General features: G+C 38.8%; 1 protein-coding gene across 1 annotated transcript in view; it reads left to right on the forward strand.

Annotated features, from left to right (window-relative positions):
• col5a1 (procollagen, type V, alpha 1) overlaps window positions 1–19,608 on the forward strand; it is a 139,941-nt gene that overhangs the window by 79,045 nt on the left and 41,288 nt on the right. Inside the window, 14 exon segments of the mRNA XM_052104139.1 lie at window positions 3,061–3,192; window positions 7,876–7,980; window positions 8,201–8,639; window positions 8,642–8,721; window positions 9,437–9,883; window positions 10,047–10,103; window positions 14,487–14,528; window positions 15,328–15,390; window positions 15,738–15,812; window positions 17,132–17,224; window positions 17,317–17,373; window positions 19,023–19,076; window positions 19,266–19,319; window positions 19,423–19,476. Of these exon segments, the coding sequence (XP_051960099.1) occupies window positions 3,061–3,192; window positions 7,876–7,980; window positions 8,201–8,639; window positions 8,642–8,721; window positions 9,437–9,883; window positions 10,047–10,103; window positions 14,487–14,528; window positions 15,328–15,390; window positions 15,738–15,812; window positions 17,132–17,224; window positions 17,317–17,373; window positions 19,023–19,076; window positions 19,266–19,319; window positions 19,423–19,476 (1,752 nt within the window).

Consider the following 19,608-nt stretch of genomic DNA (forward strand, 5'->3'; position numbering starts at 1 on the left):
AGGTGTTTCATCCTTTTTCCATACTGTATTTGCATTTTTTTTTATAATAGCTTTTGAATGAAAGGGTACATCTGTCTTCTGTTTCACTGTGTGTTTCTTGGATTTTGGATGAATTTGTCATCCTATGATGGTGTTATGACTTGCTCATTATTGTGGAGATGTCATGCTTGTGCTGTTTATAAAGTCTAAGAACTTTTTGAATTTCTGAAGATTGTTTTTTATTGTGTTATTATACAGTACATTGCTATTACTCATCTGCTGGATAGATGAACAGCCTGTATAATTATACAACCACTCCAAACAGATCAGCGCTAATGAGCGAACGTGGCAAGGAAACAATTTAAAACTTTGGGGTCAGTAACATTAAATGGGCCATTTTATGGAAAACCATGCTTTTTTAAAAATGAAATAATGGAATTTAACAGAGGACATTTACACATAGAAGTCTTAAAGTTGAAGTAGAACAAACAGGATGTTTCATTCTAAGGGTCAAAGAAAGGGTGGAAATATTGTAAAACCAAACTACAACTTTTAGGGGAAAATAATATTTAGAATATAGCTAAAGCTCAAAGAGTCAACATTTTGTGTAGATTTTCAGACTTATTTGGTGACAACGTTTACCTTTTTTTCATTTTGTTTTGCAAAGCACTGATTTGTTTTGACTGTGTGTTCTGGTTTGATGGTTTCATTCTGGTTGGTTGCTGTGCAATTTTTCAAAATTACACAAGGGGCAGAGTATGTGTAGAGCTTCATGAATGATGGCCGTTAGAATTCTGCAGACATCTGCGTACTTTGGATATTGAAATGGCCTGGAAATGCTGCCCTATTGTCTGGTGCACATTCTGATGATCACAGCCTGATCTGATTAACATCACATGACGGTGGCAACATTTTTGCTAAATGAAATTGCATGCCTCATTACATATTTTGCTGCAGTTTCCTAGTGAAATGCTCAGCAGGGGGCGCCAAAAGCGAGTGAAATGGTGTTATAATCAGACAAGGTTTTGAAGGTGAATATTAGATGGATTATTAATGTGTAAAACTTTGACCTAAACCTAACTAGGGCTGGACAATATATAGAATATTAATTTGGCTGACGATGTAAAATTAAGCAGTTTTTTTTAATGTGCTTTTTATTTGGCTTTAATTTTCATTAAACGCGCATCGGTAGACTAATTTCACTATCCTTATGGGCCGCAAAATACATCAAAATAACACCAAAATGGCAATATGGTCATATGTTATTATAAATTTACTGTGGGCTGTGATAAAAGACAGATAAACACGGTCTGTGTGCCCTTAAGAATGAACGGGTAATGCAGTGATTTGTGCACGTGTGGGACTCATGCAGGTTTTTAGCGCTTTGAGAACAGATAGAGCAAATAGGAAATAAATATATTACTTTTAAATAAAACAAATCTAATCCTCAAAATAATAATCATAATTCAGTATTATAATAATAAACTTGAATGAGTCCCACATTAATAATTTAGTATCATGCAATATTTAAACGGGTTTTCAAAAATTAAGAGTCGTTTATTGCACACTTTGCTCTTTTAAAAAATAAATAAAACATCCATCTTTCTGTCTATCTATCTATCTATCTATCTATCTATCTATCTATCTATCTATCTATCTATCTATCTATCTATCTATCTATCTATCTATCTATCTATCTATCTATCTTTCTGTCTGTCTACCCTTCTATTTATCTGTCTGTCTGTCTGTCTGTCTGTCTATCTGTCTACCCTTCTATCTGTCTGTCTGTCTGTCTGTCTTTCTCTCTATCTATCTATCTATCTATCTATCTATCTATCTATCTATCTATCTATCTATCTATCTATCTATCTATCTATCTATCTATCCAGCCCTAAAACTGATAGTGTCGTAAACACAAATGAGCGGTGAAGAAAACAGACATCCTTACTATTAACCTACACCTAAACCTAACCGATAGTGTCCTAAACGTTAAATGAGAGGTGAAGAAAACAGACATCCTTACTATTAGCCAACACCTAAATCTAACTGATAGTGTCCTAAAAGTTAAATGAGAGGTGAAGAAAACAGACATCCTTACTATTAACCTAAACCTAACCGATAGTGTCGTAAAAGTTAAATGAGAGGTGAAGAAAACAGACATCCTTACTATTAACCTACACCTAAACCTAACTGATAGTGTCGTAAAAGTTAAATGAGAGGTGAAGAAAACAGACATCCTTACTATTAACCTACACCTAAACCTAACTGATAGTGTCGTAAAAGTTAAATGAGAGGTGAAGAAAACAGACATCCTTACTATTAACCTACACCTAAACCTAACTGATAGTGTCGTAAAATTTAAATGAGAGGTGAAGAAAACAGACATCCTTACTATTAATCTACACCTAAACCTAACTGATAGTGTCGTAAACGCAAATGAGAGGTGAAGAAAACAGACATCTTATCCTAAAACAATACCTTAAAATAACGGATAGTGTGGAAAAAGCAAAAATGCAAATATTCTGAAGCAAACGTGTCCTTTCGTGCCGCTTTCTATGACACATTCGTCTCACGTGTTTTGCTTGCATGTTTTGTTGGACTCCAGCCTCTGTCCTCCAATCAGGTGAGCTACCGCGAAAGGGAATCACATTGGAATACGTTTGTAAATGTAGTTGGGTCTGTAATACAAGGATAAAATGTATCGTTTATAAAAATGATCCCTAAAAGTTTTCTGATATTATAAAATAGCAGTGTGTGAGTAATAGTGTGAAAAATAAGGGTTTATAAAGTTATAATCAGCCATTGCAGTTATAATTTGTGTAAAAGTGAATAAAACTTGCAGTTGTTGTGGGGCCTCTAGTGTCCATTTCACCAGGAAACTGCAGTGAAACGTAGAACGGGGCACGTAAAATTCAGTTTGCAAAACTGATGTTATAGGGACAAAACATGCTATGAGGCTAGGCTGAATTTTGTCCAAGTCAACTATAAAAATGCAAAAGATTGCACAAAATCTAAATAAAATAAATCATTGTGCTATGTGTTATTCTCTGTAGTTCTGACTGTTCATTTCTTTGTTTTCAGGGTGACATCCAGCAACTGATGATTGTAGCCGACCACAGAGCTGCTTTTGACTACTGTGAGCACTACAGCCCTGACTGTGAGGTTCCTGCTCCAGAACAGCCCCAGAACCAAGAACCAAACACTGATGAATATGTAGGTATTTCAAAAAGTGTCCCAAAATGAACATTCTGTCATCATTTACTCATATTGTTCAAGTCAGCATGACTTTGTTAATTCCGTGGAACAAAAGGGGATGTTTGGCCGAATGTTTTCCTCAGCCGCTATTCATTTTTATTGCGTCAATGTTCATGTCAACAACGAAAGAAAGTCATAGGGTTTGGATTGACATGAGGATGAGTAAATGACGACAGAATTTTAATTTCTGAGTGAACAATCCATTTAACACCAATTCTCCAGCAGACAGCACAGATGAGTTCTCTTTAGATTGAGCGGCGACCTTCTGGTCTTCTTTGGTGTAGCCATTACAGAGCTCAGAACATCACGTAAGGTGTTTGGACAGCTCTAGACTTCACAACACATCATGAACGCAATGCTGCGAAAATAAAACCATCATATCAATGGAGCGCTAATTAGCGATGCTTCGCTAATCCCTATTTTGTTTCTGTTGAAGAGATATTTTGACTGGAGGTGTTAACGGTTAACCTTTAGTCATCTTAAGGTCACAAAGAACTTCAACACCTTCATTTTTGGGGTAAACCATTTATTAGCAGTGCTTACTATTATTATTAATTTTACTCTTCCAACCCGAGCAAGAGGCCAGAAAGCAAGACGAATTGCCAACAAATTGCCCATTCACACCAAAATCAAAACAAATACTCACCGTTAGCACATTCTCACCTTTACAATAGGTGGTGACACACTATGAAACATCACCATTTATTTTAATAACAGTAATTAAGCATTTAGGCACTGAAGACACAAATTTGTAAAGTTTAGAAAGTGGAATTTTCCCTCATTCATCCATTATGGAGGTCTTTAGCTGCACAATTGTACAGGGTCTTCGTTGCCGGATGGTGTGCTTCATAATGCGCCACACATTCTCAATTGGAGACAGGTCAGGACTGCAGGCAGGCCAATCTAGCACCCACACTCTCTGCTTATTTGGCCAGTATGTGGTTTGAAGTTGTCCTGCTGAAAATTCTGGGATGTTCCTGGAAAAGACAGTGCTGGTTGGCAGTATATGCTGCTCCAAAATTTGTACATATCTGTCTGCATTAATGGTGCCCTCACAGATGTGTGAGTTACCCATGCCATGGGCACTGACACACCCCTGGCCCATATAGAAACTGGCTTTTGAACGTGATGCTAATAACAGTGTGGATGGTCCTTTTCCTCTTTGGCCTGGAGAACACAACGGCTGTGTTATTCCAAGGTTTTTGAAATGTGGACTCTTCAGACCAAAAAAACGCAGTTCTGCTGTTCTACTTTCCATCTAAGATGAGACCGAGCTCAGAGATGTTGGCAGCGCTTCTGGACAGTGTTGATGTACGGCTTCTTCTTTTGCACAGTAACTTGCATCTGTGGATGCAGTGGCGACTGGTTTTTCTAACAAAGGTTTACTAAAGTTATCCCAAGCCCATGTTCATGATATCATTACAGATGAATGATGTTTTTTAAGACAGTGATGTCTGAGGGATCAGAGATTACGTGCATTCAGAAGTGGTTTTCATCTTGCCCTTTACACACAGAGATTTGACCAGATTCCTTGAAACTTTTTACCCTATTGTGCACTGTAGACTGTGAAATGCCCAAAATCCTTCCAATTTGTCTTTGGGGAACATTGTTCTCAAAGTGCTGGATTATTTGCTGAAGCATCACTTGGCAAATTGACAAGTCTCGAATGATCCTTGTTCTTGAAGGACTAGGCTTGTTTTGGAGGCTCCTTATATACAATGACACGATTGCCTCACCTGTTTAACATCTCTTGTTTCACATCATTTTGTTATTTTAATGCGTCAGATTGTTATTATTCTTAAATTTTACGTCTCTACTTTTTTGGAGTGTGTTGCAATCATCTGATTTGAAATTACTGTACATAAAAAAGAACAACAATGAAATTCACAATGTAAAACATCATATAATGTGTGGTTGTTGTGCTTTCAATATAGCAAAGGGTGAATATAATATACAAATCACTCATTTTTGTTTTTATTACCATTTTTCATACTGTCCCAAATGTAACGTTCATTCATTAATTAATTCAAGGTAAAATTAGAGTAATATGATTATAAGACCTAGTACGTGTCAAAAATATATTAAAATCCAGACGTGATATCCAAAATTTTAATTTGGGTCAAAATAGATTGCCAAATTTCTCACAACCTGCTGAATATTCGGGACAACTTGATTAATTGCTGATTCAATCTGATATCGATTATAAAATCCTTATCAGAATTAGCTGCAAAGAATTACATTCCATCCTATTTTTTTTTATATCTGCTATACACTCTTGAAGAACATTTAAACTAGACAGATCATTGGGATACAATGACAAATATAACTGTAGGTCATCTGCATAGCAATGAGAATTTATGTTGTATTTTTGAATCACAGAATCAAGAGATAACATGCTTGGCCAAAATTGGCCCTAACAGTGATCCTTGCTGTACACCACAATTTATTGTTGAGGAGGACATCTCATCTTCAACAGATACTACAAATTTCCTATTAAATAGGAAACAAACCAGTCTAAAACCACCCCAGATATTCCCACCCATCTCTTTACTGTATCAATTAAAACTGAATGATCAACTGTATCAACCGCTGCAGTTAAATCGATTAACACTAAAATGGAGCACTCTCCAGTGTACTCCGGCATCATTAAGTCATTAGTCACCCTAAGAAGGGCAGTTTCTATACTATTTTTCTCAAAAACCTCACTGAAATTTCTCAAAAAATATTGTCACTAAGAGCTCCACAAGGGGGAAACACTCACATTTGAGCCGTTGCTGTCATGAAGAAGTGCTAAAAGAGGATATAATCGCCGCTAAACAACAGGAGATGAATGTGGAAACAACAACAGTGGATGTGCAAGTCAGGAGTGTCTGTGTGAGGAGGTCAGGAGATACGTGCAGTAGCTTATCTCAAGTCTGAAGGAACATAAACACATATTTTTGGGTCTAAACTCCTGAAGAGAAAGAACCTAGTATCTGATATCAGTCATTTACTGAAATAATCTAGTTTTTGGTGGTACAGTTGGCATATCTGACACTACTTTTGCAACCATCCATTGATGGGTTACCTGCCCGTACTTGTGTGTGTTTTTCAAACATATTAATTCTTTATGGCTCTTTCCATTTCATAAAAAAAAAAAAAAAAAGCTGCAGGCAGTCTGTTTAGAATTTATTTTCCCATTTGAACAAATGACCTCATTGGTCGGAGAGTGAGAAGGAGTATATGAGTGTTCTGAAGCAGGTCTTGGCCTGTTGAGCGTTTGTGTACAGAACTTTCATTATTGTATGTAAAAGCATTGTAAGCCTATTTATGTGCTTATTAACAATACTAATAACAATAAAGCAAGTGCTAAATTGCTCTTAAAGTAATAGTTCACCCAAGAATTATAATTCTCTCATCATTTACTCACCCTCATGCCATCCCAGATAAGGGTGAGGAACTTTTTCTTCAGCAGAACACAAATGAAGTTTTTTCGAAGAATATCTCAGCTCTCTTGGTCCATTCAATGCAAGTGAATGGTGGTCAAAACTTTGAAGCACAAAAAGGCTACATAAACGCAATCCATACTCCAGTGACTCCAGTGGTTAAATCCAGGTCTTTAGAAGCAGTATGAAAGGTGTGGGCGAGAAACAGATAATTATTTAAGTAATTTTTTTTACTATAAATCTCCTAAAGACCTTTTGTAAATGTGTATAGGAGGACTGGTGGAAGTGGAGGTCTGTAGTATAAAAGGATGTAAATATTGATCTGTTTCTCATCCACACCTATCATATTGCTTCTGAAGATATGGATTAAACCACTGGAGTCTTATATAGTACTTTTATGCTGCCTTTAGTTCTGGCCACCATTCACTTGTATTGTATGGACCTACAGAGCTTAGATATTCTTAGAAAAAATACACAACTGGGATTTCATGAGGGTGAGTAAATGATGAGCTAATTTTCATTTTTTGGGTGAACTATCCCTTTAAAGACCCCAAGCATTTGGTTATTACCTTAATTGGCTTGATTTCATTGGGCCTATTTGACACAATAATCGAGTTCAGTTTCTCCTTTTGTTTTGGTTGGAATTTGTGTTTTTTCTCTAGATAAGACAGAACATGAATATTCACTTGACTCAATCAGAGGGAATCCCTTCTTTCCTTTGCTCATAACTCTTCAGGGAATTTCAGGCTATTAAATCAATTTGATGCTTGAATTCCACAATTATCATGTGATGAGTTTAACCAAAGGCTTTCTAGTTTGTCAGTCCACTGTCGGACATTTTTGGAACGCTCTCATGAGGCTGTTTTCAGTCACGCCAGTGCAGGTCCTATCTACTTGAATGGAAAAAGACCATTCAACCATTCCTTCATATCAGCTGTCCCACCTCAAGCCCAAACACAGTGTTGAATATTGTGCATATTTAAGATAACTCTGTCTAATCTTTAGATGAACAGCTCCAATATTTTGAGTAAGTAATGAACGACTATTGTGCTCTTATTCTTGAACACGTTATAAAGCACAAAATAATGGTAACTTCGTAGCATATGTTCTAAACCATTAATAACGGCAACTCAGTGGATGTGATGCTGTTTTTTCAGCCATCATTCAGGACCAGATTTCTCGGTTTTATAATTAATGTTTGATATTCTCCCTTCAGAACACAGAGGATGAAAACTACTATTATGAATATCCTTACTATGAGGAGGTGGACGCAGACAAGACAGAGGAAACGGCAACCGATGAAGCAACTGAAGACCTGACGGTACGGCGTTCTGATTAAAACCATAATAATTAGAGCTAATTTTACAATTAATTGTTATCTTCAAGCTAAAAATGATTTGTAAAGCGCATTTTGTCACGCAATATTTTACTAATAAACCAAGTTAGAGGGTTCCACACAATTCAACGCCATTATTTCACAGACAATTTCTCAAAATGTATAATCTGTGTGTAATTTGAACTTAAATTTGGTTGGTTTCCAGGTGTCTGTTCCGGATAGCAGTCGCATAGTTACCTCGGTTTTCTCTGGTGGAGCCGGAAGTTCCAGCAGCTCATCCAATCCCTCCTCCTCCTCTTCTTCTTCTTCTTCCTCCTCCTCCTCTTCTTCTTCTTCCTCTTCCACTACGACAACTGGTGAAGACCCGTACGAAGGCTATGATGGATATGAGACTGGAGACGATACATACTATGATGAGTCGACCTCACGGCCCGATGACTTTGAGACCATCACCAGCACCAGTACAGGCACTGAAGAAGAGGAAAATATTGGACGGGGCGATGAGTTGGATCTCAGACTGGGAGAAGACCTGGACAGGAGAATCATCACATCCAGAGGAGGAAGCGTCACGATAACACGCAACGGAACCTCTGGATCTGGATCTGGATCAAGCTCTAGTTCTAGTTCTAGTTCTAGTTCTAGTTCTAGCTCGGTTCTGGTTCTAGGACCATTAGTGGCTCTAGCTCAAGCTCAAGCTCAAGCTCAAGCTCTACCTCGGTGAGTTTAGTTTGAACTAGTTATCCAGAACAGTTTCACTTGGGCTTGCTTGAGTTAATGTCTCTTGATGAAAAGGCCAATTTTCTTTACTGAATAATGTTGGTTTGGTGCTAGCCTAGCAAAACATGCTGATCAACCAGCATGTTTTCTCTTGTAAAGCTGGCTCATCTGGAGACACTTGCATATTAGCATCCAAAACAGAACTAATACTGTTGACCAGCAGTGCTACTCCTTTAAACAGGGTCTTAAACCGTTTATCTAGAGCCTATTTTACTGAGGTTGATCCAGAATTATTTATCCAGAATGTCATGGTGAGCCTAGTTTGGCGTATATTATATCTGATATACTATAGTAAACATCTTACATACTTTCATATCTTCCAATTTACCTTTAAAAGAATACAGTAATGATAATCTAATGAGGATCTCCATTGAGAATAATGGGAATGAATTAAACAAGGGTTAAACATCCTTATGCATTACAGTAACACGAATTGTGTTCTCATGTGCTTAATTGTCATGAAAATAAGTTTATAATGTAAAATGTTTTTTATTGGACCTTAAATAGGCTAATTGTTCCTTATGTAAAATATAATTTCTTATTTTTTATTTGTTTTTGATTCTGAGGTGTTTTGGGACATGTTTTCATGAGATTCTCCTAACAGATATTTTGATGTCAAAATAGGTAAATAAATGCAATTTGTCTGATTTGTCTGTTTGAACAGGATAATGGTTATGAGGATAACGATTATAATCTGAACTATGGTGAGGGATATGGCGAGGGAGATTATACCATGGGTGGAGGTGAAGGTGGCAGCACTAGCACTTCTGTGTCCGTAGGGGGCGGATCTGTTTCCGTTGGAGGAGGATCTGTATCGGTTGGGGGTGGATCTGTATCCGTTGGAGGAGGATCTGTTTCATCTAGTGGTTCAGCTGGAGTAGGGGGTGGATCCGCCTCCGCTGGGGCTGGCGCAGGGGTGGGGTCTGTTGCCACGGGAGCTGGACATGATGGAATCGGTGGAGAAGCAGAGTCCATCGATATTGACAAGTTCAAGGAGGAGTCCATCACAGATTACCCTGATGCTGACCTGGAGGACTTGTACGGTTATGACGACCTGTACACTGATGGTAACAAAGCACTGCCTGCAGAGACAAATGAGTTCTATGGCGAGGTAATACCAGCTCTGCCCACATTTATACATGCACTGTCAATCAATGTGATCAAAATATGCAGCATACAAACCAACATGACAAACTCTCAAAATTGTTTGCTACATTGCTTGTAAGGTTAGACATATTCTCTTTAAATGAAAGTCAATTAATGTATTTCTGTAGGTGGATGGACTCAGAGGAGAGAAAGGCCAGAAAGGAGAGCCAGCCATCATTGAACCTGTAAGTTTCACTCCATGTCTTATGACTCTGTTTTTTGTCATGAATATATTGGACACTTGTACGTATAACACAAACACAGGTAATCTATCACAGTCTATATAACGTGAAAGTTAAATGCAGGAAGGGAAAATGTAAGCATCGAGTTCTCCAATCTCACCTGTAAGAGTGAGGGAAAGTTCATAGCATTTCGATTTTTTTGATTGGCACACTGACAAACCCTTTTTGGCACAAACCCAAGGGACATTTCCTAATATGGTCTTGCATGCTTCTAGATATTTGCCACTTTTTCTCACATTTACTGTATATCCATCATGTTCGTGCGTCTTAAAAACACGTTTTAAAAGTGAACATACCACAGGCACCTCTTAATGTAATCCGGATTCACTCCTGCATTTTCATTTTAAAAGTAGCACAAAACATCTATTTCAGATTACACACTGTTGCAAAGCTTAACAATTGCATTCACTTGATGGAAGTTATTATTCTCTGCATACAGTCGCCACTTTCACGATCATCTAACTGCTCACGTGGCTCTTGATGCTTAACAGCTGTGCGATTTCAACCAAAAGTTACTGTGAGCCAACATGTGTGTTTAAGTATGTTTAAGTGTGCTAGAATTTCTGATTTCCTTACCAGTGTGAGAACATGGAAGCAAGCCGTAGATGACATCTGGGTTTATTGTGAATGAGCTGAGTATTGTTGAAACCTGGACTAAAGAAAGAGACTAGAGCTTACTACAGTCACACCTTTACAACTATAGTATATCAGAGAAAGACCACATGATTCTTAGGTTTACATCATTGATAGAGGAAGAGATGTGTGCTCTTCAGATTTGAGCATTGTTGCAGAGTTACAGAAACAGTTACTAGTAAACTTAACCACAGCAACTGTTACAACAGCAAATACCATTATTTCTGTCCTTTTTTCCCCATTTCATTTTTTTAAATATTATTTGTCGTTTCATTTTCATTAACATGATCCCTATCTTTATTTGTCAATTACTCTGTATATTTACTTTTTTCTCTGTTTTTTCTCATTTCTGTTGATTTGCACATTAAAATGGAAAATTATACTGACAATAACAGATCAGTGAGGATATCAGTATTATTTGAGTCAGAGAAAAGCCAGATCAGCACTGTTTGAGAGAGACAGTTATACAAATCAGGACAGCTGCTGTTATTGAAGGATGACCGTGTGGTTTGGATAGAAAATAACTTGGAAAGACAGAATAAATTTCAAATAACATGCTTCTCTCTGCAACCTCTCACATTCTGCCGTGTCCAGTCTGTCTCTTGGCATGTATGGAAGGCACGTCTTCACAAAACAAATCAAGCCACAACAACACAGTCTGACAGTGCCTCAGGGAAATTGCTAGGAACCAAATCATCTTTAATAATCATCAAATTAGACCAAGCTTTTGCAAGACACAAATGCACACACAGTTTTTCTGCACTAGTGTTCTGCTGTTTTCATCTTTAGCTGGCAGTAAAATCCCTGTGCTCTGCACTCTAGACCTCTCACGAGCCGGTGCTCTGCATTATAGACCTCTCACGAGCCTGTGCTCTGCACTCTAGACCTCTCACCAGCCTGTGCTCTGTACTCTAGACCTCTCACCAGCCTGTGCTCTGTACTCTAGACCTCTCACAAGCCTGTGCTCTGTACTCTAGACCTCTCACAAGCCTGTGCTCTGCACTCTAGACCTCTCACAAGCCTGTGGTCTGCACTATAGATCTCTCACCAGCCTGTGCTCTGTACTCTAGACCTCTCAAGAGCCTGTTCTCTGCACTCTAGACCTCTCACCAGCCTGTGCTCTGCACTCTAGACCTCTCACAAGCCTGTGCTCTGCACTCTAGACCTCTCACAAGCCTGTGCTGTGCACTCTAGACTTCTCACAAGCCTGTGCTCTGCACTCTAGACCTCCCACGAGCTTGTGCTCTGCACTCTAGACCTCTCACGAGCCTGTGCTCTGCACTCTAGACCTCTCACAAGCCTGTGCTCTGCACTATAGATCTCTCACCAGCCTGTGCTCTGCACTCTAGACCTCTCACAAGCCTGTTCTCTGCACTATAGATCTCTCCCCAGCCTGTTCTCTGCACTCTAGATCTCTCACGAGCCGGTGCTCTGCACTCTAGATCTCTCACGAACCTGTGCTCTGCACTCTAGATCTCTCACGAACCTGTGCTCTGCACTATAGATCTATCACAAGTCTGTGCTCTGCACTCTAGCTCTCTCACGAACCTGTGCTCTGCACTATAGATTTCTTATGAGCCTGTGCTCCACACTCTAGATCTCTCTCAAGTCTGTCCTCTGCACTCTGGATCTCTCAAGAGCCTGTGCTCTGCACTCTAGATCTCTCACCAGCCTGTTCTCTGCACTCTAGATCTCTCACGAGCCTGTGCTCTGCACTCTAGATCTCTCACAAACCTGTGCTCTGTACTCTAGATCTCTCACGAGCCTGTGCTCTGCACTCTAGATCTCTCACAAACCTGTGCTCTGCACTATATATCTATCACGAGCCTGTGCTCTGCACTCTAGATCTCTCACAAACCTGTGCTCTGCACTCTAGATCTCTCACGAACCTGTGCTCTGCACTATAAATCTATCACAAGTCTGTGCTCTGCACTCTAGATTTCTTATGAGCCTGTGCTCCACACTCTAGATCTCTCTCAAGTCTGTCCTCTGCACTCTGGATCTCTCAAGAGCCTGTGCTCTACACTCTTGATTTTTAATGAGCCTGTGCTCTGCACTCTAGATCTCTCAAAAGCCTTTGCTATGCACTCCAGATTTCTCTAGATCCTGTACTCTGCACTCTAGATATTTTACAAGCATGTCCTCTCCACTCTAGACTTCTTACAAGCCTGTCCTCTCCACTCGAGGTCTCTCACAAATCTGTGCTTTGCACTCTAGATCTCTCACGAGTCTGACCTCTCCACTATAGACCTCTCACAAGCATGTGCTCTACACGCTAGATCTCTAATGAGTCTGTGCTCTGCACTCCAGATCTATCTCAAGACTGTACCCTGCACTCTAGATCTCTCACAAGCCTTTGCTCTGCACTCTAGATTTCTACCGAGCCTGTGCTCTGCACTCTATATCACTCACGAGCCAGTGCTCTGCACTATAGGTCTCTCACCAGCCAGTGTTCTGCACTTTAGATCTTTCACGAGCCTGTGCTCTGCACTCTAGATCTATCACAAGTCTGTGTTTTGCACTCTAGAACTCTCACGAGCCTGTGCTCTGCACTCTAGATCTATCACAAGTCTGTGTTTTGCACTCTAGACCTCTCACGAGCTGGTCCTCTGCACTCTAGATCTCTCATGACTCTGTGCTCTGCAACCTATATATATCTCTCAAGCCTGTGATCTTCACTCTAGATCTCCCACGAGCCCATTCTCTGCATTCTAGATCTATCACAAGTTTGTGTTTTGCACTCTAGACCTCTCACAAGCTGGTCCTGATACTGATCACAGCTTATTGGGTGTTGGGAACACATCATGTGCAAAGCTTGTGCTTTGTCAATCTTTTAATTAATGAGACAAGTGGGGCCACATAAACAGCTTTATTCCATTTGAATGGGATTTTCCGAGATGAGAACAGTGACAGAAACATTATGCATGTCAACTTGAATAATAACAATAATAATCACAATAAACAATTCTTCTGCCTGCTAACATAGTTAATTACCCTTACTGTTTACTGTTTCAAATTACGTACATCACTTAAAGTGTTATTGCCTCACTCAAGGCCAGCTAGAAGGCCTGGACTGGGACAAATCCTAAAGACTACACCCATCAAGAACAAATAAATCAATCTGATTGGCTGATGAATCTGACAATCTGACTTAAGATGCATTCATTTGCACTGTTTAGGGATTCTGAAGGCCTATCGGGGTGGAGCTCAGACTCACGCGGTGCTTCGGCTAAGGAACATGCGATTTGTGAAACAGCCGACACGCTTTGCTAACATGCATTGAGGGATTAATTCTGATTGGATAAACGTTTTGTTTTTTTGCTATTCATTTGTACATAGCAAAATTAGTAGTGGAAAAGGATTGAAAATACATAGGCAAAAAAGTGAATAAAATATTTATTTATTAGGCATGTTAAGCCAGCAGAGAAGGTTTCGCTGAACCCTGAGTAATCGCAACTGGCTTTAACAGACTTCCTCGTGAAGCCGTTTGGTATGCTCGATACAGAGAGCCACAGCCAAGTGCAAACACACACACTTTAGAGCCCATATACTCTATCAATGCTTAGTAAAGTGAGAGATAAACAAAGATAATGATAAAAACTGTGGTGGTCTCACTCCTAAACTCCCATTAGTGTTGAAGATTGTATTAATGTCATTTTAATGTGTTTGTGTGTATGTTTCTGTTTCCTTTAGGGAATGTTGGTTGAAGGTCCACCTGGTCCGGAGGGTCCCATAGTAAGTCTACTTTATTCTAAAATGCTGCATTAGTCTACATATTGAACAGGATGGACATTCATGAGCGACGGCATGTTGAGGTCATGTGACTCAACGGATTCAATGTGATTGGATGCTTTTACTCATTGAATAAATCGATCATGGTTGACTGTCAATAGCGCATGTTAGCAATGGCAATGGTAATGGAGAACTTCTGCTTTTACGTGAGGCTGCAATTGTACGTTAATGTTACTGATTGAACCTTCAACGATTCTGGTTCCAATTCTGATTCAATGAAATTATTCCCGTTCCTAACTGATTCCGTTAAAGATTATTTTTGGACTTGAATAGTAATTGGTTACTAACTAACTATAAACAATCGGTAATCCGACCAATGGGTCAGTAAATGAGTCATTAAACAGATTCAAATCGGTTACTCATTTGGACTGATTCACTAAAAAGAACTGGCTTAAAGGAGTCATTCATGAGTCACAGTGTTTGGAACATTATGAACTTGTAGTTTCCAATTAACCAAAAGTACAGTAATGCTCACAATTATCAGTACTGGCGTCACTCACTCTGTATGTCTGTATAGTTTCACTTCTGACCTACTTTTTTCAAATGTAAAGCAGCTATTGTCTCTGCTGGATTGATGCTCTTTAGGGACTGTTGCAACATGGATTTGATGGAGAAATAGAGAGAAAGATGGAGAGACTTCAACAGTGATCTAGAGTCTCACTGACCTCACTTGACACTGACACCCATGCCTGTGTGTGATGCCTTGATGTGTGTTTCTAACTGTATCTCTGTGTTTTTGTAGGGTCTTCCTGGCCCTCCAGGTTCAACAGGACCCCCAGGTAGCGCCGGAGAGCCCGGTGAGAGGGTAAGTAACCATGACAACAATAATAAGCAAATACCAGCCAAGTTTGGAAAATGCTTGAATTCATTTATGTTTCTTGTGATCTTTAAAACCTTTTTTATCTCAATGCTTTTGCTTAGAATATTTCTAGTTTTGACGAATCTGGAAAATAGTAATAATGAGGAATGAGTCTGTGTGTCCATCATTGTGACTGGTAGTGTGTTTGTGTAATGTGTTTAAAAGTGCATACATGGCTCCAGTATCAGTCTGTGCAAATCATTTTTAAACGTAGAGGTCCTGATTTCACAGATTGATCTATACTGTACAGGGCTGTTTAATGCATTAACCATCATCCTGTGCTCTTTTGCCAGGGTCCTAATGGTCGCGCTGGTCTGCCTGGAGCTGACGGTCTGCCAGGACCTCCAGGGACTGTCCTCATGTTGCCTGTATGTAAATCTAAGCACATCAAAACAGTTTAATTTTGTTAAAATGTTTGCACATGTGGGGGAAAAATGAATAAAGTTGATTTTGTATCAAAGCTGTGATATATTATGCCATATTGCCTCTCAGGTGAATTATTGGAAGTTTGATTAGATATTTTACTGAAATAAGGATACAAAATAGAGATTAAGAGTATGATTTCTCAGCTATTCAGAGTGTCGTAATTCATTTAAAACCTGTTCTCAGAGACGAAGTTCTTGCCCATGATTTATGCTCAGAGTGGTTGAACAGTGATAATTATGTCAGAAAGATATCAGAAACATAATTGTCCTATTGCTGCTCTAATCCTTTCCATCAATCATACACTGGTAAATGTAGCGAGACATTTCCCTCGTTCCACATAATATCAGCTTTTCCAAATTTCCTCTGTCCCAGCTGTTTCTCCAATAATTTTTAACCGCAAGGATTCTGATTCCGGAACGTGTATAAACACCACAATGTCTTTCACTTGAGAGTTCTGGAATGTTTCCATTGCGACCCCAGATGTTCTAGAACCCCACATTAAAATCAGTGTTATTCATGGTGGATGTGTTTACAATCAACATTTGATTGTAGTTATACCACACCTTAAACAGCACCTCTCCTCTCCCCGAAATATACCCATGAAAAAAAAAATACCAGGTCATTTTGTAATAATTTAATCAAAGCAACGAAAAAGCACATCTCAGCACCACTGTGAGGTTTGCTTAGAACTGCTGCGCTTTCTTTTGAAAGTGTCATGATTAAATTCAGCCACCAGATGGCATCATTGCTCCATTTGATTCAAACGCACAGATGCAGGCACATAAACGCACTGAAATAGATCAGAATAGCATACTATCATACTGCTCATACTTCTTTTGTATACTGTGCACATTATAATTGTCTCTATGCATAATTGTTACATTTGTCAAAATATACAGTATTCAACAAAGCACATTTTGTGGAACCATTTGCTATTTAACAAATGAATCAAATGCCATATCATCCATGGGTTCAGCAATGTCAGCTTAATAAAGAACAATTTCTATGAGATGATGACAGGATATTACTTGCTTAATTAAATATGCAACAACGTTTATGCCAATTTAGCATATTTTTGTTTGAAATGTTTATTGTTTCTTAAAATAGCAGGCACAGTATGTACTGCACAGTATACTGATACCGCATTCTGCACAGAAACAATCATAACAGTTTAATACCTTGGTACATTAAATACTATTTCAAATGCATTTATGTTTTTTTAACTTTTTGTCTGATTTCCTGTGGATTTCTCTCTCTGTAGTTTCGGATGAGTACTGGAGGAGACAGTGGACATAAAGGTCCTGCTGTTTCTGCTCAAGAAGCTCAGATGCAAGCTATCATGCAGCAGGCCAGAGTAAGACACACACTTATAAACATATACAGACAAATAACACACACACACACACACACACACACATACAGTAACATATAACTCTTTTTATACAGCTCGCAATGAGAGGTCCAACTGGACCAATGGGACTGACGGGCCGTCCTGGTCCTATGGTATGTCTGTCTGTCTATCTATGTATCACTGTTCTATCTATCTATCTATCTATCTATCTATCTATCTATCTATCTATCTATCTATCTATCTATCTATCTATCTATCTATCTATCTATCTATCTATCTATCTATCTATCTATCTATCTATCTATCTATCTATCTATCTATCTATCTATCTATCTATCTATCAGCCTTCCATCCATCCGTCCGTCCGTCCGTCCGTCCGTCCGTCCGATCTGTCTGTCCGTCTGTCTGTGTATCACTGTTGTATCTATCTATCTATCTATCTATCTGTCTGTCTGTCTGTCTGTCTGTCTGTCTGTCTCTCTGTCTCTCTGTCTCTCTGTCTGTCTATCTATGTATCACTGTTGTATCTATCTATCTATCTGTCTGTCTGTCTGTCTGTCTGTCTGTCTATTTATCACTGTTGTATCTATCTATCTATCTATCTATCTGTCTGTCTGTCTGTCTGTCTGTCTGTCTGTCTATGTATCACTGTTGTATCTATCTATCTATCTATCTATCTATCTATCTATCTATCTATCTATCTATCTATCTATCTATCTATCTATCTGTCTATCTGTCTGTCTGTCTGTCTGTCTATGTATCACTGTTGTATCTATCTATCTATCTGTCTGTCTGTCTGTCTGTCTGTCTATGTATCACTGTTGTATCCATCTATCTATCTATCTATCTATCTATCTATCTATCTATCTATCTATCTATCTATCTATCTATCTATCTGTCTGTCTGTCTGTCTGTCTGTCTGTCTGTCTGTCTGTCTGTCTGTCTGTCTGTCTGTTCTGTCTTTCTGTCTGTCTATGTATCACTGTTGTATCTATCTATCTATCTATTTGTCTGTCTGTCTGTCTGTCTGTCTATCTGTCTGTCTGTCTGTCTGTCTGTCTATGTATCACTGTTGTATCCATCTATCTATCTATCTATCTATCTATCTATCTATCTATCTATCTATCTATCTATCTATCTATCTATCTATCTATCTATCTATCTGTCTGTCTGTCTGTCTGTCTGTCTGTCTGTCTGTCTGTCTGTCTATCTATCTGTCTATGTATCACTGTTGTATCTATCTATCTGTCTGTCTGTCTGTCTGTCTGTCTGTCTGTCTATGTATCACTGTTGTATCTATCTATCTATCTATCTATCTATCTATCTATCTATCTATCTATCTATCTATCTATCTATCTATCTATCTATCTATCTATCTATCTATCTATCTGTCTATCTTTCTGTCTGTCTGTTTGTCTGTCTATGTATCACTGTTGTATCTATCTATCTATCTATCTATCTATCTATCTATCTATCTATCTATCTATCTATCTATCTATCTATCTATCTATCTATCTATCTATCTATCTATCTATCTATCTATCTATATATCTGTCTGTCTGTCTGTCTGTCTGTCTGTCTGTCTATGTATCACTGTGGTATCTATCTATCTATCTATCTATCTGTCTGTCTGTCTGTCTATGTATCACTGTGGTATCTATCTATCTATCTATCTGTCTGTCTGTCTGTCTGTCTGTCTGTCTGTCTGTCTGTATGTCTGTCTGTCTGTCTATATCTCTGTTTCTATGTCTTCTGATATAATGTATCTGGCATTGATTCATACACTGGTTTGATTTTTCAGGGTCCTCCTGGTGTGGCTGGACTGAAAGGAGAGTCTGGAGAGGCAGGACCTCAGGTAGAGCATCACAGATTACACACAATAATAAGCAATCTGTGCCACATTTAGACAATATTTATTAGACAATATAATAATACTGATGTTGTAATAACAGTTGAGTCTGTGTGGAGCACTGATTTTGCTATGGTGAGATAGAGCTGTTCTAAACAAAACGTTTTTTACTGTGTTTGTGTGTGTATTTCTCAGGGTCCACGTGGTCCAATGGGATCCCTGGGCCCTTCTGGCAAGCCTGGTAGAAGGGTGAGTTGACATAATGTTCAAAACCACCAGGACAAAGTCAGAGTCTTATATCCAGTCTGAATATTAAACAAATGAGGATAATGTTTTTTCTGCGGTTCCGTAGGGCCGATCTGGATCAGATGGAGCTAGAGGGATGCCTGGACAGACTGGACCAAAGGTAAACCTCAACTGACTAAACAACAGTGTGTGACGTCATTAAACTGCATGAGTGTGTGTGATGCCACAATTAGACAATTAAAGCATTTAGATGGTGATTCATATTTTTATCCTTATCAAGCAGTGACAACAG

The sequence above is a fragment of the Xyrauchen texanus genome, chromosome 34, assembly GCF_025860055.1.
Source record: "Xyrauchen texanus isolate HMW12.3.18 chromosome 34, RBS_HiC_50CHRs, whole genome shotgun sequence".
NCBI lineage: Eukaryota > Metazoa > Chordata > Actinopteri > Cypriniformes > Catostomidae > Xyrauchen > Xyrauchen texanus.